The 27,378-nt window shown below is 42.4% G+C and overlaps 1 protein-coding gene across 1 annotated transcript in view; it reads right to left on the bottom strand.

Moving 5' to 3' along the window:
- The window catches only part of RIMS4 (regulating synaptic membrane exocytosis 4), a 413,262-nt gene that overhangs the window by 163,320 nt on the left and 222,564 nt on the right, over positions 1-27,378 (bottom strand). Inside the window, exon 3 of the mRNA XM_086932550.1 lies at positions 16,274-16,366. Within this exon, the coding sequence (XP_086788676.1) occupies positions 16,274-16,366 (93 nt within the window). The remainder of the gene's footprint in view (positions 1-16,273; positions 16,367-27,378) is intronic.

The raw sequence follows: 27,378 nt of genomic DNA, 5'->3' as shown, positions 1-27,378 counted from the left end.
TGCAGCCCCTATTCTCAAACAGTTGTCAGCAATGGGAGTCATTAAGTCCCCCGACCTTACACTGAAGGAGCAGAGGATAGATGGATGGATGTAGGAAGAAGTCTGGAGAGAAAGAATGAAGGACGGATGGACAGAAAAATGAGTACGTTGCATGAGAAAAAAAAGAAGGAAAAGACAGATGTTTCGTTAGGTCAAAAAAATGTATGAAGAGAAGGAAAGAAAGAAAGATGGAAAACAATGCAAAATGATCGAGAGAAAGAAGGCAGGCAGGAAGGAAGGATAATGGTTGAAAGAATGATGGAGAGAACTAAGGATGGAAAGATGGAAATCCAAGAGTAGGAGAAGGGAAAAAGATGAAAAAAGAAGAGTGAAAGCAGAAAAGGGAGGGAAAGATCGAACTAAAAAGCTGAAGTTTAAAGAAGGAGGGAAAGAAATAAAAATAAAGAAAAGAGAAGCGAAGAAGGAAATTTCTTTGGGGAAATGGAAGGTAATGAAAGAAAGGAAGCATAAAGTAAAGAAAGAAAGATAAGGAGGATGGAAAGCAGGGAAAATGGATATTTGACATATTAAAATAGAGATGAAAGAGGAAAGAATACAAGAAGAATAATATAGACAGAAGTTAAGAAAGATTAAAAATGGAAACATTAACGTGTAATGAAAGGAAGAAAAAAGAAAGGAAAGATGAAAAGATACTTGTAATAAAAAGACAGAACGAAGAAAAGAGAGGTCGTAGAATTCAAAACAAATAATGAAATAAAGAAGAATGGGAGGTAGAAAAAGAGGAAAGAAAATTGAAACAAGAATAGACATGGAAAGAAAACTGAGAAAATAAGAAAAAAAAATTGAAAATAGATTGGAGAAAATTCCCAAATTCACAATGTATCTGAGGAGGGTAAGGTGTGTCTTTCACAAGTGCTCCTCCACAACTGCCTGCAAATCCTTTTGTTTTCATCCAATGTATTTGAATTTGTTCAGTAAAATGGGCTTTACAGCCCCACTTTACAAAATTGTCTCTTTAAAATTTAAGTGAAAAATACACAATTTGCCCACATTCTTTTCAGAATTCTGTCAGGAGAAGCAACCCCCCTCCAAGAAGCCCCTCCCCGGTCAGAGTGCAGCTTGATTGCCTCATTCACTCAGTGACATTTGAAATATTGTACAAAGTGGGAGGTATTTTTTCCTGTATCAAACACACTGATTCAGAAACAAGCCACTTATTGAGTACTCAGTGTCTATTAGACATGAGGGAGTGTCGAAGGTATAAATCATCTGTTCTAAGTCATTACCGATGGTTAAAGTGGACACTGCTCAGCCCGGAAAGGCGTTCGGAAACCAATTGAACTGAATTTGTTGTGATATGAGAATACAGACAGAGACACAGGGCACATTTGTCTGCATTGCTCAAGCCATCAGATTCTTGGAACATCGGTTTTAAAAAATCAATTCAAGCATGATTGAATTTCATAAGCCAAGTAACATTGAAGCAATCTGTCACTTGATGGAAGAATGAAATTTGGTTCGCTCCTTTATCTTATATTTTGCCTGATAGAAAACGAACAGATCTTTCACATAGACTCAAAATGAGATTACCCAAAAAAAGCTTGGGAAATATTGCCGCTGGTAACTTTCACATTACAAGTACAAAATACGCCCCCGTGTAAGTTAAAACAAAAAAATATAAAAACAGCGTTTTAATATGAATAGCAAAGTGGTGGGAGCACAGCACGTTCGGCTCCTGTCCTACTGGTTTGCACCTCTTCAGAAAGAATGTCAGTCATCTGACTCAATATTAATCTTTTTAATACTGTGCAGCACAATTGCATTTATGTTGGTATGGGATGTACAAAGGTACAAACCTTTATTCAGTGCTTAATTTGAGGCAGTGGTTTTACTGCTCAGCGCCATCATTTAATTGTAAACGCTGACACTTATGACAGTCTGCCACATGGTGGTGGTGTTTGTCTGATTTAGAAATTAGCAAAACAGCAGTTGCTTAATAATTCACTATACATTAGAAATGGGTAATACCTGCACCAAGCTAGTCATATAGCTTTGGGGGCCTAGAATAGTCACAATTTTCATACTTGTAGAAGTGTGATGGTTACTAGTTGTGTTGGTATAGCCATTGGCAGCACTGGCAGAGACAATAGGTGGTACAGGCTTTAATGGCCACCTGAAGAAGGCCCTGGAACTTATTTTTTTCACTAATTGAGCACTGACTTTAATAAAAACTTCTTCTATTGATACAAAGCTGGATGACTTCCACAAGGACTTCACCCACTAACCTATATGTGCCACACAGATTTACACCACAGATGATGCCCACTGAACAAGTGGTGTCTAACATTGGTCAATCAGGTTGGATCCGCAGCACTTTTCGAGATACCAACATTAGATTAATTTGCATAGAATTAATTTAAAATGTCATCCTTAACCTCAAAGTCTGGTATTGCTCAGGACTTTGTGAATCAATGTTGGACACCCCTTGAATTCAGGGCCGGACTGGGAAGAGCAACCAACCCTGGCAAATTGCTGCTCGACCGGCCCTGGGAGCGAGAGGAGGGGCCAGGGGGGGTTTTGCTAGCAATAAGCACCGCTCCCGCTTTGTTACAGGGGGCTGATAATGCAGCACTGCTGCAAAACCAGCCCCCAGTGACAAAACCGGCCCCCACGGGCACAAAGCCTGCCCCCACCCCTCCCACCCACCATGTAAATGCCCAGTGCCCGCTACGGCCAGTCCGGGCCCTGCTTACACTGACTATGCACATATAATATTAATGGAGTCAGCATGTCAAAAATTGCATCACAATAGTGTACCTATTTCCCATTAATCTTTTCTGCTGTGCCTTCAAAAAGTCAGCACAGCTTAGTTCCCCTACAACAATATGTGGTCAGAAAAGAGGGATGAAGGAATGGCTTAAACATGACACAATGTCTCTGCCAAGTTTTTGAAAATCAGATCTTTAGGACAGGGCCTTTATGAGGTATATATTATAAAATAATCTTAGTCGAAGACAGAAACCAAGATGAGTAGCCAATCACAGGTTGCTGTATCTATGGCATATATTCAATGTGGCAAGGTGGCAGGCCTCTCCTTGTAACAAGCATGGCCATAGGGTGCAAATGCTAGTAGGCAGAGATACTCTGCCCCTTAGACAATGTATTTGTACTGTTTAGATGTTAATATCAACTTTTTAAAAGTCCCTAAAAATTATTTGTGACAAACAGTGCCAATTTTAAGAACTTCTAAATCACTTTCACAAAACAAATCTCTGCAGCTGTGAGAACTGTCATATTCATTAATTTGTAAAACAAATTAAAAAGGCTCCAGCGCCCACAGTATTGCCTAGGAGGCCACTGCAGCATATGAAACAAACTCGCCTTGCCATTGTTTTCAAAATGCCAGTATAATCACTTTCAACCTAGCATCAAACAATTAGATATGTGACAATATGGGCACTTCCAAAGCACCTAAAGCTCTAAGAATGGTCTGGACATTTTAGAATTCTTTTAAAATGTATATTTAAGTGTTCAACAGAGAAGCTCTATTCAGAAATAGAGAGGCAGCACCACCCTGTGATGACTGTCACAAATAAATGCTGGTTTCGGCAAACACCACCACAAATTAAGCACTATTTATATTTTAAGGCTTTGTTTATCAGAAAATAAGGGGTCACAGTTAATGGTCTACTACATCTGGTGACTAGGCCAGATACAGTTTATTTGAGGTTTTTTTTTCCATTAATGTGTGAGTCGAGAAAAAGGTACATTCCTTCATATCGAATCAATTTTCCAATAAAAATCCCATAATGTTAGTCAAAGTCACTTTTAATAAAATAAATACATGATGGCAGCCCCTCTCAATAAGGCAGATCTTCCTCCACCAGTAAGATTTTAACAAATTTGAAAGATATACAGCTATTTACCATGGGGCACTTGCATCATTGTAGGAATTTGCATTTCCTAAATTGCGAAAACTAAGGAATCGCAATTTAGGAATTGCAAAATCCTATGCATCAAGAAATCCTAAAAATTTTTAGGTTTTCTTAATTTTCGGAACTTGCGATTCCTTAATTGCGAATCGCAATTAAGGAATGGCATTACATTGATTCCTATGGGTCTAGAGGCCCATAGGAATCAATGCCGTTTTGCATTTCTATTTTTTGGAATTCGCAATTTGTTGATGCATTGCAAGGGTGCAGAGGGGGGTCCAAAGGACCCCCCCCCTGAACCCCTGAAATGTATTTTAAAGTGCATGTTTCACACACACATGTCCTAAGGACATGTGTGTCTGTAACATCACACTTTCCAAAATGCATTTTTATGCTTTTTTTAAGAATTTTGCAAATTAACACGAGGGTCAACCTCGTGTTAATTTGCACTTCCTATTTCAAAATTCGCATTTTTAAAAAATTGATGCATTGCATTTAAGGAATCGCACAAATGCGATTCCTTAAATGCATTCGCATTTTTAGGAAATGCAAAAAAAAGCGAATTTTGAAAAATTGTTTAGTGCATCCCAAAAACGTATTTAGGAAGAGCAAACGGCCGAATTTACCGATTCGCACCGTTTGCACTTCCTAAATAGGTTGATACATGTGCCCCCATATTCCTAAATGTAACCATCACAAGCAGCCCATAGCTTGCCACAGAGCATTTTTCAATGTGGTCAAGATTGAAAAATTCGAAGTGCATTCTATCACTTCCGTTAATATTACATTTACTGTCCCTCCCGATAGTTTGCACCCACATGAAGATTTGATTACATCCTCAAATACCATCTTGAAGGTTCCTGGATTATCTGGAGAGAGTCGTTTTGACATTGTTAAAATATATGGAGAACTGTCTGTAGGCACAGCGTAAGGAGTGAAATGGACCTATATTGATCAACATCAACTATCCTTCTTGGATGTAAAAGTTTCTATACAAGAGGGTCAAATACGCACAAATGTACACAGGAAAGAGACGGACCGCAATAGCGGATTACACTACTTGAGCTTTCATCATCCTGCTCTCAAGAAACATTTACCTACATCCCAATTTATCCGCTATAAAAGGATCACATCGGATTCCAATGAGGTTTCAGACACTATCGACAGACAGATCAAAAGACTGGAAAAACGAGGATATCCAAATAAACTACTACAAGAGTCAAAAATTAAAGTCATGGCCATGACAAGAGAATCTTTACTGACCAAAAAAGACAAATCCGACCAAAAACTCACAGTATGTGTTCTAAAACATTCTATGCAGTCAGCGCAAATTACCAACATCATGAGAAAGCATTGGCCGATTATCATTCAAGAACCTGATCTTCAACCTCTGTTCGCAGAACGTATAACATTTGCCTACAACAGATCAAAAAATTTGAAAGAATTGCTAAAGAAGAAAGAAATGAATCAAAACAGGACAACCCACAAAGGAATGCGAAAGTGTGAAAACTGCACACATTGCAACAACGTAATAACAGGATCTTCTTTCACACATCCCAGAACTGGGCAAACAATTCCATTAAAACACTCAAGCACTTGTGACACCAAAGGAGTGATTTATGGCATCAAATGCCCTTGTGGTAAATTATACGTTGGGCAAACAGAACGAAAAATCAAGATAAGGATAACAGAACATAAGAGTAATATCCGGCTAAAAAATTTGAAATCTACAGTGGCAGCACACTGGGCAGAAACAGGACACAACATTTCCCAGTTACGCTTCACCATACTTGAGGTGATTGAAGTACGCCCAGACATGGACACACATAAAATGAGACTAAGGGCGGAATACTTTTGGATAAAAAAGATGGGGAGCCTCCAACCGTTTGGGCTCAATGACAGATTGGAATTAGCATGCTTTTTATAAATTAACAGGAAGGTATTTTGTTGACCCTGTATTGACCTCGGTTGACAGTGTTGATCCGTGGTTACATTTGATTAGTACACTGAACATTTTGTTAAACATTATGATAATATGTATTGTGTACCTGAGTTATATCCCATTCCAACATGGCCGGCACGTTTTGACTGTGAGAATATTTATTGGTCACACTAAGTTTATATATGTCATTTTTTTAAGGTTTCTCGAATTACATTTATAATAGTTTAACGTTATTTACTGCTGATGAAAATTAGATAAGTTTACCATCTCGCTTGCACTATTTTGATATATCTTGAACAATGGCGGTCACGTGACCGCATCATTAGCCAATGAGAGTGTAAATAAGAGCTTAGAACAGGGTTCGATATCTAAGCTAAACCGGCATTGGTGGCAGTAAGAAGCGGTACGCGAGCGAGCATTTCAGTAAGTAACTGACACGGAACGCGAGTCGTTCCGTTTTAAAATGCAGGAGAAGCCATAAAATAATGGTTAAAACGTTTTTTAGATCTGGGAAATGTAAGTTTGTTTGTGAGAGTGACCAAGCCAGGCAGGGATTGTTATCTATATACGTTAGCGCAAGACTACTAATACCTCGTATCGAATGTTTGCAATAAGTTGTAATCCACCACGGAGATTACGTAATCATTGCTAGAGAATCACGTTTGTTTAGCATATATTTGCACTCTGAAGTAATCTTGAGACTGTTTATTTAAAATTGTACAATGTGGGGTACCATGAAATTATTTAGTTGTTTACACAGTAGAGAACATAGCTGTGGGCTCAAAAATTGTTTTTTTGTGTTTTTCCATAGAGACCCCCGAGGAAGGGTCCGTTTGTACCCGAAATGCATTGGGTTGATGTGAAATGCTGAAAATAATGAAATCTGATAATATTTTGGAAATATGAGTTTATTGAGAGAAAATATCAAATAAAAGATATTGCATTGGAAGATGTTTCAGAAGAATTGTTTTTGATGGATTCTGATTGAACAATGATGAATTGAAGAACAGGACCACGTCAGGTCCGAGTAAAAATGTGCACACCTCTATACAGAGTGTAGGACACCTACCATCACCTATGTTGCCTATATTTACAAGGCCATGAAAAGTCACGCAGGGTGGCTTTAAGTGGCCTTGTAGATATAGGCAGGCACACTGAGCTGCCAAAGCGTCCACAAAAGTGACACACCGGCTGCGCATTGGGCTTGTAAATGAGGCCCTGACTATCTTGGGGAAACCCAGAACCATGCAATCAAAGCCAGTTATCGCCCAGAAACCCACAATGTGCAAACATAAGTTCATTTTCTTTAAGGGCTAATCACAAGTGAGGGGAACACTGTCCTCAGCAAGGAACATACATTTCTGAAATACAATACAGAAATCTGCACACCGAGCGTGGAACAACACCTCAGCGGGCCTGTTCTAGAACCATTGCCTGCACTGACTGTACCGCCATCTGTTTTCTGTTTTCTGTTTTCATCTCATAATAGGAAAACCAATCAAAATGAATTAAAAAAATAATTAAAATGTAGGCTTCCAAAAACGACCTTGGGCATGCATTACGGACATGTTAGGAGAGTCAGTCCTGCCAACTACCTTGCATCAGGCAATGGACTAACGCATTTCGGTGTGGTGGTCCGCATCACTGCACCAAAATGCAAAGCCACACATTTATAGCACCTCCTGAAGTTGCTGACAAACGGAGACCAGAGCGCTGCTATGAGCGCTCATCGAACAATGCACGACCACACGCTTCTCTGGCAGCCCATAGTGTAGTACAGACTGCACTAGTGGTGCAGTGCAACTACTGCACTGCTCTGGTATTTAATTATAATTTACACCTTCAACTGCCGTTCTGGTCACGCCGGCCAGGCTGGCTCAGCTATGCTCTCCCTGGGGCTGCAACACCACGCCAGCGTTTGCAACATTGTTCATTTGCCGCCCGAGACAGAAAAATAATTAAGTGGGCGGTGCGAGCGGGCGGAAGTTATATTTGTAAGTTTTGTTTTTAGGCGGCCAATGCTCCACCGCCGCCTGTGCCTCTCATCATGATACCCTGCTGTGACTGACCATAACAGACTGCTTGGAGGCTCCTTGTCGCAGCCGTGGGTCTCTCGGTCACTCTGGAGACCGTTGTCCCCCTGCCTATGGAGCCGATGCAGCTGCTACTATGATGCTGCAACGGCAAATTGAACTGACGGTTTTGAGGACACACGCACAGCGCCAGTGAAATATGAAGGGCCAGCAACAACTCTGCCAGACAGTCAGCCACCCTTCAAAGGGGTGTGCTCAGAGCTGGATGCCAGCCACATCCACGCGGGATAGCTGGCAGAGGAACAAAGCCAGGCCCCAGAAGACTCTGGTCCATCGAGGTCAGGTGAGCCTCAATGATCTGAGATTTAATTATATTATTTTATCTATAGTGTGAAGGCATGAGCCACGCAGTTCACACCTCCTGCTGGTTTGTATTAACAACCTTGTGGCCTGTTCTATTTTCTTGTGATTGCAGAAGTGCTTCCATGTCCGACAATTAAGCACTTCAGCAATCACAAGACAACAGAACAAGCCAGTAGGAGCTGTCAACTGATTGGCTCATGCGTGATTGGGCAGCAGGCACAGCCTCGTGCTGACCTCACTATGTTGGCAGCACAGCACTGAATGCTGACACTGCTAGGGGTGCAGTCAATCAGGACTCTCCTTAGCTTTAGTGAAGAGGCGTCCATGTGCAGAATATTCTGGTGCCCTCCAGAACAAGTAGTGGCTCCTGGAGGGAGTGCTGCGGGGCAGGGTGGGAGGTAGTAAACTCCGGCATACGGTCAAAAGGAGGTAAGAAAATAAATAAATAAAACGAATTACATTGCGCACGCTGCAACGCCAAATGGCGATGCAGCGCGCGCAATGTAATCCGTTTCATTTATTTATTTATTTTCTTACCTCCGTTTGGCCGTATGCCGCAATTTACTACCCCCCACCCTGCCCCTCCCCGCCTCACAGGGCCGGACTGGCCGTTGCGGGCACCGGGCAATCCCCGGTGCCCCGCACGGGTGGGAGGCCGGTTTTGGCCCCTGGAGGCAGTTTTTGTTACAGGGCCGTTTTTGCAGCATAAACCGGCCCTGACAAACAGCTCGGCGGCATCCCCAACCCCCCGGAGGGGGGGGCACCCGTGCACTTTGCCAGGGCTGGTTTTGGTTCCCAGTCCGGCCCTGCCGCCTCACCAGCCCGCAGCACTCCCTTGCGGAGCCGCTACAGTCCAGAACACCAGGCAGCTGTACATTGAAAGCAAGACTGAGTATTTAGGATCATTTATTTGCAGGCAACTGAGATAATGCGCGCTGGGGTCTCTCACATCATGTCAGGGACAGTCGGGTCTCACATTGCCCTTCCATTTCTGGTAGTATGCAGTAGTTTTAAGATGATTTTATCGTTTCTCCTTGCTCAAATATGTATAATTCCTCCTATTTATATGTTTCCCACATCAATCATTGCTTGGTTTTCCTCGCAAGAAAGTGTCACTCATTGTCTTTGAATGTCACTCATCATTACATTGAAATTATGAAAATGTCACACATAAGCAATCTGAAACCTTCACAGCTATGGAGAGTGATGCATAAATTAATCTCACACTTGGCTAAGAGAAATGAGAAAATATCACCACCGTGAGGAGGGGGGTACACAGTGACTTCCCAAGCTGCTTCCTTCCTCCCCTGGCCTCCACCAGCATTGATCACAGAAAAATATTAACGAAAGGTCAAATGTCTTAATTACTCCGGGGCTTTGACTTTCAGAAAGTCAATGAAGGTCATGGATCTTGAGAGAAGGAACGCACTGACGTTTGAGATCTATTTTCTGGCTGGTGATTCGACGTGAGAACCAGGGAGCAATTTATCTCCCGGAGCGTTCGGTTCCCGATTTCCCGCCTAATTCTGCGTCCCTCACTCTTGCGGCGCTCGAGCTCACTTGACGTGCTGCGATATTATTTGTCTACGTCCTTTGCTGCTTACTGGATGGCTCGGCCTAATCCAATGCCGCTGATTTACAGCCCCGCCTGCCTCGCGGCAGCAGCCGCTTCAAAAACCATCTGTTTTGTGTATTGACGCGGCACCTGGAGGAGATGGGCGGTCAGGGAGAGGCCGCCATATTTCCGTTCCGTGAAATTATACATGTAACGAGACTTCATTGGGCTAGCTTGCTATCAATCATGCAAGTATACCCTGTGTAGCAGCTGTGTCTACCAGTACATCATCAGAGGTAATAACATCTTAGCCCATGGGTCGCTCTAGGCATTGACCTTATGGTGACACGGGCAGCAGACTGTGTAGCAGCGGCCAATGATGGATAACGATTAGTAATAATTAATATTGATAATAGGTTGAAATAGGGGTCATCAAGTCCAAACTGAATGAGTGGCAATTTTAGAGTTATAAGTCAGAGTGGAGGGGGGTGGAGGGCTGTATCTCTCTCTCTCTCTCTCTCTCTCTCTCTCTCTTTTCTCTCCCTCTCTCTCTCTCTCTCTCTTTTCTCACCCTCTCTCTCTCTCCCCCCCCTCTCTCTCCCTCTCTCTCTCTCTCTCTCTCTCTCTCTCCCTCTCTCTCTCTCCCCCCCCTCTCTCTCCCTCTCTCTCTCTCTCTCTCTCCCTCTCCCCCCCCCCCCCCCCCCCCCCCCGCCCAGCATTCCCCAATGTAATGCATTTATTCGTTTCCAACAAGTGAGACCGTTTCAGGGCTTTGCATAGGAATTCATTTGAGTTCCTGGTAAACTCGTTCTTAGCCCTGCACACACTAAGCTGGTTGCATTTTCCAAGAACACTTCCCAGAAATATAATTGCAGATATAATTGCTGTTTCATGGGTTTTCAAGTGACATTTATTCGCTGGAGTACGCGAGAGAGGCAGGTTAATTAGTCTTGAAAATAAAATGTTCCCTTCGGCTCGCTTTGAAATTGATCTAACGGGAATGCTGCACTGGCAATACAAGGGTGACGTGCCCATAAGGCGACTTAAGGCATTCGCCTTTCTGCTCCTTGCTGTGCTGCCCTGCATCACAGGGAAAGGGCAGGGATGTGTCTTATACATTCACTACCGCGCATTCCTGTCCTGACCCCCTGTGCTGACGCCGTTTTGGAAGCCTAGCGAAAAGGCACCCTTGCACCATGGTGCAAAGGTGACTACGTAGCATTCAGGATTGTTTAAAAACAATCATGAGAGGTTTTTTCCTCTTTGTAATTATGCTGAAGAATGCAGCATACATAGAAAAAGGGAAAAACAAGGAGAAATAAAGATATTTCTCGCCGTTATGCCTCAACAGGGGGATGCGTATCTTTTTGGTGCATTTCCAGGTGTACAAGTCCTTGTAATTCTGGAAATGCGTAAAAAACCATGGGAGTTGTGTGGGAACATTCACACCAAAACCTCCCTTGCACAAAGTAAGACAATGCAGCAATTTGCAATGCTTTGCCTTAATGATTTTTGCAGCCTTTCAAAGCCAAGCAAAGTGGTTTTCTTGGCTTCATAAACCTGTTGTGGAGGTTTGAATCTTTTTACAATTAACTTCTATGTGTTTTTTCACCAGGTTCCACGTTTTCCCTCATAGGAGTTTTCACTTGAGGCGTCATACTTCTTTTCACTCTTTTGTTGTTTATTTTCATTGATACTAGGGGTAAAAGAGGTTTGAATCACACATGTACCACAATGTGTGGTGCAAGCATGACAGAAACCTCTCATAAATAAGCCCTTGAACGTATAGTGCTTTCACGAGGGGAGAGGGCGACAAGGTAAAAAATATTTTTGCTAGTAACTCTAATAATCCTTTCACTGTTTCTGGTTAATGTTTCTGAGGTAAAACCAATTTCTTGCAGACGGAAAACACAAGTTCTGTCAAGGTAACATTCAATGTGGTTGGAGGAATATGGACAGGTTCAGGAGGAAGTTCACTCCAATTGTCTGCAAAAAGAATAAATGTCGCCCTGATATCAAATTTGAAGATTGTTATAATCCCTGTATAATCTCTTTTTACAATTTCAGACCAAAATATTTCCTTACTTGTTTTTCCCGTTGAATATGGTATTAAGTCTGCTCCAGAGATTAGAGCACAGTTTGCTGGTCACATTTTAGAATATCTTACAGTTTCAGCTGGACTTTTATCCTTTGAAGGTCGATAAATGAGGGCGGGTAACTCCAGCAAGAATCTAACCATGTGATTACAATTTGGCAAACTGGAAGACAGCGAGAGCATTCAGCACTGTGCTTGAATGCCTCCAAGGGCCTGTGGGGACGAGATCACACTCCTTGAAGCCCAAGAACAGGCGCTTTGTAAATTTGGCCAATGGACTGGCATAGCACTGCTGGGCTATACCATGCTATTTCCTTTTCTATTACTTGGTTTAAATTCGTTTATTATTGCATGAAAGACATATTTCTCTTTTAACAGAAAAATATTAATTAAACACATAATACTGTATAGTTACATGTACGTTTTAGTTACATTTTCAGTGATTTATGTGGGGTAAATTCTTTTCTAGTGTGTGAAAAGCATATCGTGTCTGCAGGAGTGATAGGTTTTGAAGCTGTTCTTTGCCGGGGTTTGATAACAATGAGCGATTTGATTTCTTTTCAAGGGGAGAATGCTGATTCACCAAAACACAAAAATTAAGTTGAACAGTGTATTTTGATTATTCAAATTAGTATAAGGCTTAGAGACTAATGATTTGTTACGAAGACAACCAGACAGAGGAGATCCTTTTTACTAGGCTTCCTATTGGTGTTAAAACATGTAATTCGTGGAACAGGTGGAAAAACAATTCCTGTCGAATTTGATGGTTTAGAACAATGTATGTATTGCTAGAGCAAAGGCAACATCAAACTAACAAAATAATTTATTTGCAATATTTGGTGACTGAAGAGAGTCCATTGCAGGGTTCCTTATAAAGCATTTTTGAAAAACGTCCAGGACAAGTCTAGTGAAAAATATTTTTTCATCTCTATTCATGGGGCTGCTAAGTGACTTTTCTGGGAACATTCCTCTGGGTGAGACACGGTTTAAGATTACACTACTGAGACAATGCTTCCCTCTCTAGACCTTGGGTTCCATGTGAAGGATTATTGGCAGAATGCATAGTCTATTCTGCTAGGGAATGAATGCAAAAGTATGTCTATGCCTTAGCATTAGCATCATCCATAGGCATAAACTGAGAGTACGCCTACGATACAGAGTAGCCATAGGCAGAGTTTATGAAATTCCGCTACGCAGAACTCTGCGCAGTGACCAAAAAACTCTGCCGCACTACGCGGAGTTCCGCAAGCAGCGTCGTGTGTTTGGTCATGCCATTCACTTTGATTTTGAACGGCGGGTGCTTGTCCCGTGCAAATTGCTCCATGCCCAGCACAAGAGGGGGCTGATTCTTTTCTTGCCACTCGAGTAGATTTTCTACAGGAGCAGCAGCATTCTCAACGCAAACCGAAGGTTTTTCAATGCAGGCGGATGCGACCTTAAGCGACCGCCCGTGTTGAGAAAGCTGACATCCCGCGTTAAGAAATTTAGCTGGGAGGTTGATTTTCCTCGCTCACTCTCGCCAACTTGATGCTGGCGAGCGCGAGCAAGGAACATTTCTGTTCTGAGTTTTTCTGAACTTCTCATACTCTGCGGAGAGCAGAGGGTGGAAAACTCTACGAACGGAACTGAGTTCACCTCCCTGGCCTTCATGAGATGAACTGTAGCATGATCTGGAGAGATGGTGCCTAATGTTCGAGAACAACATCAGTCATTTCAAACCCTAAAATGCAACAGGAATTATTTTTTACACCAGTTTCATCAATTACATGTTTTAACACCAATGGGATTTTTTGAGGGCGTTTCCATGTGTGCTGGGTCCCCTTTTTAAATAAAGTTTTTCGAGATGTTAGAGGTCCAGCACACTCCGCTAGATAGGTGATTCCATTCAATCAGCCAGAGGAATATCATGTATAAAAGGTTTGAAGATTATACAAAGAACATGGATGACAATTCCATGATTGTTGTTTATCTCTAGAACACAGAATATGTTGTGGCACCTAGTTGATTAGCAGCTCGTCCACCCGATCAGTATTATCTTCTGGTAGGTATTTTTTCATCTTTATAAGTACCTCTGGCATTACATGATTATTTGTAGATATTTTTCTGTGGTCAACTATAATGTCCTTTTCCTTTTCCATTTTTTTTAATGTTATGGTACGTTTTTTTTAGGATTCTGCGTCATTGAGAAGCATCCCAATTTCTTCGCAGTTATAGCTATCATTGCTATAAGGTATTATCTCTATCTTCTACTTGTCAGGTACTTAGGTCAGGTCTTCCTACGTACAGAGGTAGATAGTGAATCATCAGATGTAAACACCCTTCTCTCTCTCCTCCAGTCCATACCCCCCAAACCCCTTTTCTTCCTTTTACGTTATCAGTACGCAGTTTGTAATACAATTCCAACCCAGAAGGAATCATACATGACCTCTGGCTTGTGGATCTTTTAATACTTTGGTGTATCTCCTTCTTCTTATGAAATTGGTAAGCCTCTATGCATTAGTTAACATGAATATGTCTCCCATTGCCGCTTGCCTGCAATGATTTTTAGCATCTGTAGGAAGTATAATCTAGAATGATCTGGCTTATATGTATACTGTGTTTTTTTTTTAATTTACAGGATTTTTCTGGCCTGAAACTGCTGGTTCTTGTAGAGTATGTGACTTATACCCACTATTCACCAGCTTCAACATCGTTTGATTTACTTACCAATTGGTGAATTATCCAGCTGTTGGAATGCTGTGCTTTGCTCAGTATACTACATATACTTTGTAACCAGGTATATGTTAACCTGCATCTAGGAAATCTATGGGTTGCACTTTTTAGAGTAGTAAGGTGCATTTTAGATATATTTCACTCTTTTTCTGTCCATATCTGATTCTATTTCCTAATTCACTATGGCTTAATGTGTATTATCTCTTCTTGAGATCTTCAATCTGTCATCAAAGGCTCTTAGATATACAAAAAAATGTGAACCTTTTTAGTATTCCTTTGCTGTTAAACTGTGTGAACATTCACTGTATATAGTAGTGACACTATATTCTATATTTGGTTGTGATATTTGGTTGAGATATGTGATTGCTTTCACAGAGCATAATATTTGGAGGTGGAACTCCTGAGGAAGGCAGTGTCCTGCCGAAACGCACGTTGAGACAACCTGGAAACCACCCAAAAATCATATGTTCAAACAGTTTTTCTACTATCCCTTATGTAGCTTATCAATGAATTATATTAAGTATTGAAACAAATATTAGATTGTGGTATGTATGTGTGATGGATGGATGCAGTGAGTATGTTGCACAAATTATTGTCTCTGTAAATCGATATCACTCATGTTTTTATACTTAAAACAACATTCTATATAATAAATTAAATTGTTTTGTATTTTTCAAAATGTTAGTGTCACTAGCTTTATTTGACATGTTCTAATATTTCCATTGTATTGAAGTTGCCCTAAATTATTTACAGTATATCAACTCCAATGAGAAGCCAGGGTGCTTCAGATCCACGTACAAGTCCTTTGCAAAGGCCGATAGGACTGCAGTGAATTGGTATTCCTTCTGAAAGGCAAGCGGAACTAGTACAAGTCATGTATGAAATCAGTTCTTCTGAAAGAGCAGGCAATCCGAGGAAGAGTTTTTACTAGCGCCAGGAAACTTATGGTGTCAGTGCGCTTTACAAATTCATACTAACATAACATAACATAACATAACATGCTAGTCCAGGGGTCTACAAACTGTTCTGCAACTTTTGTTCAGTGGAAATCATCACAACCTACTAATAGTATTAGTGCTGTAATAGTGACCGTAACTGACAAGATTATATTAGTGCCCACCATATGCAAGATTACCGTCAGTGATCTCCTCACTTCATGAGGCCCTGTTGCCAGCATTAATATATAAAATGCTTTGTCATTGTGGAATGTCTCTCTGCGGTAATACATACCAGCTATAGTTGCAGTGACCTTGGCACCAATCTAATCACAATATTAATATATCTCCCTTATACTACATGACTTGTCACTCAATTAGCCAGCTTTCTACATATTTTGGGAATTCGAATTTTTTTCTCCAAACATCAAATATGTGCTTCTAATTTTTGATATAGACATATTAATTCAACCAATCAAACACGTTTAATTTTGTAGACTGGGCTGCACACATGAGAGCTACTTTCAGGCAGTTGGGGGAGCTACCAGTGGCTCACAAACTACTCGTTGGAGAAGTCTGGGATATGACATTGCATTTAAATTTCAATAACTCCTTGTGATTATGGAAAGCAAAGAAAAACTCCAGATGGAAAGCAAGACACTGTAAAATTGCATGCCAGTCTTATGAAATACAAAACAAGCCTCACCTCCATAGCTCTGCTTCTCCTTTCAATGGCGACCGAGCTGGACTCTGCTGCTCCACGCCCCTTGCAGGTCTGGGGGTGTTACTGCATGCAGGGCTGGAAAGAAATATAGTTTTACACAGCTGTTCTTTGCTCTTCAAGTCACAAACGCAAACCGAGTACACAAAGCAGAGTTGTGAGGGTGGTGATCAGGTCCAACAGCACAGTAAGTCTTCCATGTGACCTGATGCCAACCCCCAAAACATTTTATTTAATTGCATCACTAAATTGAGCCAAAGGCTTGTATTTTGAGGCCAGTGGCTTATCAATAGCCCCCGCAGCCCCTGCGATGCAGGGTAGCCCCCGAGCTGCAGGGGGCTCTCTCTCTGGCAGTGTGCACGGGCGAGTCTGGGAGCTCCTGAATGGGTCCGGAGAGTGGGGGCTCCCCTCCATGTACTTTACAGGGGGGGGGGCTTAAATTTCATTACATCACTGTTTGAGGCCTATATGTTTGCCGTTTCCCACGTGCTCTGTTTTTGACATAACATTTTATCTCAACATTTGTAATTGTGAGTGCACAGCTTCTGCCAGTATGGTGTTACATGTAAAAGCACACTGAAGGAAAAACTTTCTTTTTCCCTCAATTCTCTTCTTTCTTTTATTCTGAACTTAGCTGAATTTTACTAACATGTGATACTTGCTGCCTACATACCTCATACCTGTAAAAAATCTCACTGGTGACAGATCCAACTCATTTGAACATATGATCTTTTATATGATCTTGCCCTTAAATTATATTTTTACCCAGAAGATAAAAATATATGTCATAGCAAAAGAAAATGCACAAATATATGCCTGAGTTTCTCTAGAATAAAGGTATTTATATATTAACAGGCCTATATGGGAAGGAAGGACAGCAATTATATACCTTCTCATCTGGAAATTGCCAGAATGGACCACTTTTATCAGCCCATATGGTAACTTTGTTATCCTCGAAAAGGGGCTAGGGCAGCCTGCTAGCCCCCAAATCCAACAATGGGACCCCTCCCTCTGTTCTGAGTCAGGATCATCACTTCAAAGTAGGGGGGTGGATGGAAGCCAAAGAGTCACAGAGAAAAGAAGAGTATTTGCTCTCAAGCAAGGTATTCTGATGTTTTTTAAATAACATGAAGCAGGCCGGGAGTTTTAACTTACCCGATAACCACCCTCTTACAACCTTGTGACGTCACATTGTAGGAAATGGAGGAGCAGATAAGCTTAGGGAAAGCATACGCTTGGCACACTTTGGGCATATCATTTGTACCAATAATGCAAGGGCTTTTCCCTCTAGATTGTCGAGTCACCTCACCTTTCCTTGGAGAAAGAAAATAACTTGATCCCTCTGCTCAGAAAAGAGCTGATATAATCCGCTCAGTGATGAGGAAATTGCTGACCTCTCTTTTACAATCAGGCCTGGAAAAATCAATAATGCAGTTAAGGCATTGCCTAGTGGGATGACCGATAGATTAATCAAGGAAGTTTTTGGAATAGATATACCATATGTGCCCTAAATAATTCAAAATTCTCCTCTTACATTGCTTTTAACCCGAGGCATGGCCGGGACGCAAGCTTCCAAACTCCCCTCATTTCATGTGGACATACACATATATTAGCACTCAGGATTTCCCTTCCATTTTGTCCCAGTTTTCTCCTTAAATTCTGGAAATCAAAGTTCTTCAAAAAAAAATTCGACGTAGTTTGAATGAACAACTTAGTGGAATCTGGAGGCAAATACAGATAAGTAACAAAATATATACTCTGCATGAGCTGATATCCATCTGGCAAAACCCAGAGCTACTACTTTGTATCACAATGTACAATATTTGAAGGCGTCTCGGGTCACTAAGTTGGGCGACCGAATACACTTACAGGATCTGGAATGCTTTTCCACACAATACGGGAAAGCAGAGTAGGTTTGCTTAGCATCTTGATTTAGGCATTTTTGTATTTGAGGGTCCAGCAGAAAACAGGCCCTCGTGAGCCTATGCAAAATTAAATCTTCACAGCCAGCCAGACAACCAGAATATATCGATTACTTGGCAGACATTTCCTTGATAGAATCTCAATCAGGGCCGGACTGGGAACGATATACCGGCCCTGGCAAATTACTTGGCCGCCCCCTGGGAGGGGTGGGGGGGTTGGGGCATTGGGGTACGACCAAGCTCTTTGCGAGGCCGGTTTTCGGACGATTTTGTTACAGGGCTGATTTTACAAAAACGTCCCAATAACAAAAACGGCCCCCAGGGGCCAAAACCAGCCCCCACGCTTGCGGCGCACCGGGGGATTGCCCGGTGCCCGCAACGACCAGTCTGGCCCTGATCTCAATGGAAAGAAATCTGTGCCAAAAAATGTCCAATTCACTTAGGATGCAGTACATCGAAATGCATTGTTTTTATTTAACACAAGAACATTTATACATAATGAAATGGAATAATCCAAAAATTGTATGAATTGTCAGGTGTGCTGAGTACACAGAAACATGTAATGTGGTTATAATATATTTGGAAGGTCTTATGGGATACTGTTTAGGACTGAATGTTCGGAGGACAACATCTGCCCTGTCTAACCTCTGCTACGCCTCTATCTTGTTCATCGTCAGGAGGGGAAGAGTGATAAACTCAATACCCTTTGGCCCCTCCAGGGGCTTTGTCACTCCCCGAGCCCATCATTGGGTAGGCCACCATTTGCACCACGTGACTCCCACAGCCCTAGACACAGTCTTCAGATGTAGCAGCTGTGTCAGAGTGCGAGAAGATGGTGGGTTCCTCACACTCTGCAAGCTTATCCACCAGGGTAGATGTTTATGGTTTATTATCTGTTATTCTAGGGCAGATACTCTCTCCTGCCAAATCATGCTTACTTGGCATGGAGGTAGAAAGCCTTGTATTGCATAAGATTGAGAACTCTGTTGATGTTATCGGCTCTGGTGTAGTGTGCCACAAATCCAAGACATAAGCTGAGCTATAATTGATGACTTTGTAGAGAGGTAATTTGTTGTTTGAAATTAAATGAAATGAAATGAAATGAAAATGGGATTTGTAGAGCGCTGCAGTTGCCCTGAGGCGTCCAGGCGCTGAAAAAACAGAAGATGCCCTCAGAAGGTTACTGCTTATTGAACAGGAGGGTTTTGAGCTGTTTCCGAAAACTAGTTAGGTTGGAATTATCTCGCATCTGCAGAGGGAGGGTGTTCCACAGTTTAGACACATTGTACAATGTTTGGTTATGCTATTGTACGTTTGGGAGGTCCAGAAGAGAGGCTGCATGATACCAGTGAACAATGTGAGAGGCTGTGGATGTAATTTTGATATAGTTTTATTTTGATGGTTGCCTTCTTTTCAATCAAATCATCTGAAATGCCTAGATTACTATGGTTTGTTAAATTGTGTTGAAGGTCAGATTAACCAACAAACACAAAAATGAAGAACTTTGCTCACCTCTCTGAGAGCCTGCTAGACTGAAGAATTGTTCCAAGGATTGGACCAGTCACTCCATGACTTACTCCCAGGCTTAGAGAGGTCAGACAGTGGACACCAGCTGGCCTGAGACTGTGAAGACAAAAAAGCCCTAAGCGTGCAAGAGCCCTTGAATCTAACAGCTTAGTATCTATACAATAGCAATAGTCTGGGCTAGGAGATCTGGGGCCCCACCTTTCCCACCTGTGTTTATTGCCCAGAAACAGGATTCACCTGGAATGTTTATTGAACCCAGTCCTGATCATTTTGCTAACGTTGTCTAGGTAGTATTGCTACTCAAGACTTTCTTTACCATAACCACCAATACAAACTGAAACTCAGATGATCCACCATCACCTATCCTGGGAAAAAATGACCTCCCATGACTACAGAAGTTTTTGCCCCACTCAGAGAAAATCTAAGCATTGCAAGATCTTCTACTGTGAACTTATGTTGTTAAATCCTGTGGAAAAAAATGAAATATTAGCATTTGTAAAGCGCACAGATACCTCCGGAAAGGTGTCCCGGCGCTGGTGGCCATCAGGAAGATTAAGTGAGCTATTGCCCAGAGTCACATGGTGCTGGGCTAACCTGCCGCTGGCGCCGGGGATCAAACCGTGAACCCTATGGTCCGGAGTCAGGCACCCTGGTTGCTGCGTCACACCTCTTCCAGCACTATGCAGCACTTCTTTGCTTAACCTCCAATGAGACAGCTCAGGTGCCAGAGCACCTGCTAAAGAAGTACAGGCTGAAAGAAGGCTCTAATGTGATTAAACAGTTTGACAACTGAATTGCATCTTCTTCTTTCTGAAAGTTTTGTCTTCAAGTTTTTCTTATTCACAGTTTACCCTCACAAATAGCACCCAGAGCTATGGTGGCCTCTTCTGGCATACTCCTACAGCCTCATCCAATTGAACTGATTATTTATGCTCAATCACTTCTCAGCATTTTTTGGACACTCATATTTTTGAGATTGTATTATTTGTCACATGATAACACTGGCCTCTTGGACTTCCATGTTAGGTGTTGTTGCTATTGACTTTTATAAATCTTCCTTGAAATTCGTATTTATCTTGGGTTCTTGACTCTACCTTTTTATCTTCGGTGTTGTGCCAGTTAACATATGTTTGCCTTATATCATAAACATGGGGATGGATTGTTAAGTTTATTGTGTCTTTATTGCTATTTTAGTTGTTCTTCCATACCAATCCACATATCTGAAAAAGCTGGGGACTTGTTTTGACCTTGGTGGAAGGTCCTCCACCCTGGTGGCTGAGGTCATGACTTCCGTCGCCCCAGACAGAGCAGGAACTCCACCCTTCCACCATATTAAGAGCTCCCTCTGCCTAGCAAGGATCTCTATCCTGTGAATGAACCTTCCACCACAGAGGCTCCCTTCACATCAATGAAGATTTGCAGGGAGTGGACCATGTTTAAATCACCCTTTCAGCAAACATTTATAATCAGAGAAAATAAGCTCCCAAAATAGGAGTTTTCTTTATCTAAACAAAAAGTAAATGGTCTCGACACACAAGGAGCCTTTTCCCTAGCTGTACAGGTAATTTAACCATTTGCATTTGTAAACTTTATTTAGACCATAAAAGACCATAAAAGTCACATAATAACAGAACACACAGGTAAAAATGCATTAAAAATAGCTCTCAATAAAAAAAGTTAAAAATAATTATTTACAAATTGAATCAAGAGAAAGACCCCAAAAAACTCATCAGATTAAAAAAGGGGTATAAAAAGATTAGTTGCACAATTACGATTGTTCCTTCAACAGCCTTTGACGTCTTGTCCACATTGAAAGAAGAAAGCGAGAGACAGCAAACACCACAATAGTTTTTGTTTCAGTTCTTAAGTTTCAATAAGACTCATTACAAAGGGTGAACCCCATGTTTTTGCAAAGTGGGATGAGCCAATATTTTCTTGATGTTCTATACCCAGGGCAAAAAAATAATACATGTATCACTGACTCAGAAGCGCCATTACATGCTGGGCATCTATTTAGAGAAAAATGTACCCAGTTCTTTGTGAAACCGAATAAGGAAAGGATGCCCAGCCTAAATTGTATAAATAGCTTCCTCGCCAGTTTGGGTTGGATTTCATCCATGTAAGGTTCAAACATGTATTGGTCTTTAGGATTTAAAAAGTCTATTGTAAAATGGCCAAGAGTGTTATTTTCCTGCATGATCCTGAGCCTATACTGTCTATAGGATTTCACCAGCTCAAGACGGGAAATCTGCGGGCAGTAAACCTCTGGGCTAGACCAGAGGTCAGAATGGCCAATTTTAGCACAAAGATCTTTGATATAGGCGAACCAAGGAAATGTCATTACCCATGTTAGCTCCAACATTGAGCAAAGCTCAGACCTATATGAAGCTAGCTCAGGGGTCAGCCAAATTCTACTCCAAAAGGTCAATGGGCGCAGGCCTGCTTCTTCAGAAATGGGTCTAATGCCTAGATCAAGACAAAGAGGAAGAAGCGGAGTGCTTGACGGAAGGTTCAGAAGTTGTCTCATGAACTTATTCTCAACTAGAGTCAGCCCCTTCATAGGACAATGGCCCCAAAGCTCTGCCCCATATAGTGCAGCATTTCTTGTCTGTACTTTGTATATCTCTGCGGCAGGGCCAGGGACCATAAAACTTGAGGACTTGGAAACTTTCATGATGCCACCAGACAACTGCACCAGCCTTAAAGCCGCTTTTTCCATTTGAGGTCCCCAGGAAAAAGACTCATAGAGAGTAACCCCAAGATAATCAAAGAGTGACACCTTTTGCAGCAGGATGCCATTTAGCGTAGGGTTGGGGCTTAGTTGTGTTTATTTCCAGACCCCTGTTGCGCAGAATAGGGCAAAACTGTCTAGAATTAACTGTATGCCCATTGGGGACTTAGATAGTAACAAGGTGTCGTCCGCAAACAACAATGCGGATACCCTCCTTTGATCTAATTTCAGGGCATCACTATGCTCAACCTGGCTTAGTTGGGATACCAAGGCATTGACATAAAGGTAGAACAGGGTGGGTGCTAAAACGCAACCCTGCCTTAGCCCCCTGTCAACCGGAAAACGTGATGTCAGTTCACCTGATTTCCCGAATCTAACCTGGGTTAAAATTCCAGAATGTAAGTGAATGATCATGGCTAGTAATTCTGGGGGTATTCCTAGTTCGCCAAGAACTGCCCACAACTTGGCTCTCGGTACCATATCAAAGGCTGATTTTAAATCGACAAATATCAAATAGAGGCTGCCACCCGCTATTGATACTGTCTTCCAATAAAGGAGTTGGAGCCTAAGAAGTTGGTTAATGGTCGATACGTTTTTCCTTAAACCAGCCTGATAGTCACTCAGTATGTCATGATCTTCCATCCACAAGTGTAGACGATCGAGAACAATTTTCGAAAACAACTTCTGAGTGACATCAATCAGGCTGATTGGCCTATAATTAATGGGCAGTATGGGTAAGCCCTTTTTATAGATCGGAAATATTTCTGCTCCAAGCCATGTATCTAGTATTTTCATCCCCCTCACAATAGCATTAAATACTATCCAGAGGTAAGGGCCCCAGATCACTGGTTCCTCCCTGATTGGATGTATGGCGTTACTACGCATGCCTTTACCACGCAACTTTTACAATGCAAGTCGTTACAACGACTTGCGTTGGGGGGCGCTGGATAGAGAATAGTTTAATTTACTATTCCAACTCCAGTCCCCGTGGATAGTAGGGAAGGTTTTGGATAGTAAATTAAACCATTCCCTATCCTGCAGCGCCCCCCAGCGCAACTAGTTGTAACGACTTGCGTTGTAAAAGTTGCTAGGTAAAGGTAGTGCGTGGCAAAAGTTGCGTTGTAAACGCTGTTCCCCTCCCTGAATATATCCCCAGGGATCTTATCCAATCCTGGGGCTTTACCAAGGGGAAGTAACTTAATTGCACCTTGAACCTCTGCTAGAGTAGTTGCCTCTAAAAGAGGTGAAAGAGCAGGAGATTGGTTAGTTTCCAAGGATACTGATGCCGGATCGCTAGCGTAAAGAGATTTTAAATGCACTTCCCAGGCTGAAGCAGGGATGTTCGGTTCTACCGGTGACCGTTCGGCAGAATTATTGGAGTTCGAAACTAAATACCAAAAGCCCTTCATGTCCTTGTTGTTTAGGGCTACTCTGATGTCTTCCCATCTAGTACACTCCCAGAATTGTTTGGCTTGCTTGGTAGTTACATTATATGAGTGCCTTTTTATTTTTATTTGTGATCTATTCTCAATCCGTATTGCCTCTATAAGAGCACCATTGGCCGTACGACAAGATTAATCAAACCATGAGGGTTTGTGAGTAATATTCACTGGGGATTTAGAGGGGGGTTTAAAAATGTATTAAGATCCGCTGTTAATTTGGCGTGAATTGTTTCAACCAAGTTCAAATCCCAAACGGTAGGAAATCGGTTTGCCTCTTCCATGGCCTTTGCAAGAGAAGGGATGGTTAAAGTATATAAAGCTGCCATTTTTTCCGGAACTAGCCTGACAGATTCCCCCCTTATCCTTCTCTTGTTATTGGCCAAGACTTAATACAGGTGTTGGGCACACTAATCATTGAAGTTTGATAGCCCAGAATCCGAAATTCCAGGACTAAAGCATTATGGTCACTGTGGTATCTCGACAGGACCGTAAAATCAACCACCCACTGCCAGGCACTGGTATCCACCACAATATAGTCCAAAAGGGAAAACTGTACAGATCTGTTAAAAGTAGGCTTCCCTGGTTGATCGGACTTAGTACGGCCATTACAGGCCCTCAAGGGGTGCAATAGCATGGCCTTATTTATCTGCATCACCAATGGGGATCACGCCTTTACCTGCTTAATCTGTGGGTCGGGAATTATCCAGAATCTGTCCTCGTCACTGGGAACTGTGTCTAAAGGGTTAACAAGGGGCTCAAATTGGCAATTAAAATCCCCCTCTATCATCTTCCTTACATCTTTGGGTAGGGATTGTAGGATTACAGACAGATCATCAATTACAGAAGATTCCATCGAGGCACTTACAGGACGTGAATACAAATTAATAACAACAATTTTAAAATGAGGGTAAAAAGTAAGCTTAACACCCTGGATATCATATGACAATGTGGTCACTTCCTCCACCTGACAGTCCAAATGAGTTGCAACCCAGACAGACAAACCCCCTGAGGGTCTGCCCCTGTTGCCTCTATATGCGTGTACATTATAGGTGGCATAACCCTGGCTCACAATAAAGTCAGTCGCCCAGGTTTCCTGGAACAGGCAAAGGTCAAATTGAGATATGAACTTTACCCAATCAGGATTCTGTAACTTATTTTTAATACCTGCCACGTTCCAGGATAATACCTTTATATTCAGGCCCCTAAAAGTACAATCACTAGGCTTACTAGCAAGCCCCTTTCTAGAGGACTGGGTTAACTACTGGTTGTTTACCAAATATGGCCCTGCTTCTACCGTTGATTGTGGGATAACTACTGGAGGCAGAAGATTTGTATTGCATTCTATTTCTCTGTAAGAACTAGAGGCAATGATCTTCATAGGGGATGAGTCCTCTGTCTTCAAAGTTAGGTAGGGAGACGTGCTCGCTGGTCAGCCACAGTCCTCCAGATTCGAGAGAACTCCAAATCTATTATGTACTGTCACAGAACCACTACTGGGCATTTGCATCCTGGTTACTTCACTAGATAGGGCATGGAGGGGCTTAGCCCTATTTAGTCTGTTCTTCCTAGGAAAGTGACTATTATAAAAATAGTCAAAAGTTAGGGGGACTATCTCATAGCTCCTACGTTGGGAAGGGTAGAAATTTGCTAACAATGTGGGGAGAGGTTTGATATTTGAAAAGTTAACAATGACACAGTCCCCTTTAAAAAGTTTTTCCTGGCTTCCCACCCATTCCACCCTCCTTGCCATGATTAGGCCATTTACCATAAACAGGCAGCTCCTTTCAGTAACATTTATGTTGGAAGAGATCCAGTGCAGACATTTGTCCATGAGATCGATCGTGGATTCCATTTGATCACATCTGAGCCAAGGAACATCAGGCGGAAGATGGAAAGTTGATTGAGGGAAAGTATTGATTGTTTTAGACATTAGAGGACTTATTACTTCTGACTGAATACACCCTCCATGGCCCGATTTATGTGGTACTGCTGCATTGTTTGGGGCCTCCCTTTCATGAGTGCTAGGACTATGTGGCGAAAGAGCTGGTATGGCTGGGAGGGAAGCTTGTGCTACTTTAGAAGTCATGATAGTTGATGGAACAGGCACAAGCTGCGATGGTTGGATTACTTCAGCACCCGCAGCTAGATAGACACACTGTAGCGGAGCTGAATTTACAGACAATGCCAGACTGGAACCCTGAACAGGAGCAGAACGGAGCTATGACTCAAGATTCTTCAATCTACTTTCAATAGTTGATAGTTTTTCTATAATTGGCAACATAATAGAGTACATTTTTAGCAACAAATCGTCCCACACAGAGGCCTGGTCAATAACTGGAGGAACGGGCAGAGCGGAAGAGGCAAATGTTAGCCTTGACTGGCATGACTTGGTGACCGTTTTTTTGTGGGACCCTGCAGTTTGGCGACACACACAGGTTTCACTTGCTTAGGTTTGTGGGCCGCAGCAGCATTCTTGCCTCTAGTATGCCTTGGTTTGGGTGAGGGAACATGTTCCTCTAGAGATAAGTCCACACCAGATGCTGCTAAACTGCAGTCCTGTTCTAACTCTATAGAGGGACATTGAATAGGAAGGGTAGACTCATTTGGGGAACATCCTTTACAACGCGGATGTTACACCGCAGTTCCCTTATGATGCAACTTTTACAACGCAAGTTGTAATAACGAATTGCGCTGGGGGGCGCTCCAGGATAGTAAATACTTTAATTTACTATCCAACTCCTTCCCTACTATCCACGGGGACTGGAGTTGGAATAGTAAATTAAACTATTCACTATCCAGCCCCCAACAACGCAAGTCGTGGTAACGACTTGCGTTGTGAAACATGCGTCGTAAAGTACTGCGATGTAAAACATCACGTTGTAACGACATACATCCACTCATTTTGGATGAAAACTTGAGGAATAACCGGGGACTCTTTTACAAAGTTTGAAGAGGAAACCGGGTCAAGAGGAAGTGAAAGTCTGCTAGAAAAAACCCGAAGTTCCAGTGAGAGCCATCGCGCTATCATTTCTATTTCATGGGCAAGAATGTTGGTTGCCCTAGTCAGAAAAGAATCAAGAGTTGCACCCACACCGGCACCTCCTTTCTCCTTAGGACCTCTCCTTTTAGCCATTGCCAGTTGATAATACCAATGAAAACAATTCCTTGTTCTACAGGAAACGAAAGAGAGTGGACCCTGCCCGGCCTCCTCCGGGCGATGACGGGCAAGGACGGGCCCGCCCTTCGCCCGGGCGCGTCCCGCGTTGCGAGAGGGCGGGAGCACTGTTGTAGGGCTCCGGGCACGGGGGATGGCACACCTGGTCTGCGCCGAGCTAGGAATGCTGGGGCGTGTAGTCCACTCGCCTGGACTCGGAAGGTCGTTCTCCTCACGGCGACGAGCGAGAGTGTTGCCCAAATTGGACCGTTCCCCTCACGGTGCTTGTAATGTCCAAGCCGTTCCCCTCACGG

This window comes from Lissotriton vulgaris, chromosome 7 (genome assembly GCF_964263255.1).
Source record: "Lissotriton vulgaris chromosome 7, aLisVul1.2, whole genome shotgun sequence".
Lineage (NCBI taxonomy): Eukaryota > Metazoa > Chordata > Amphibia > Caudata > Salamandridae > Lissotriton > Lissotriton vulgaris.
This window is presented reverse-complemented; position numbering and strand designations above follow the sequence as displayed.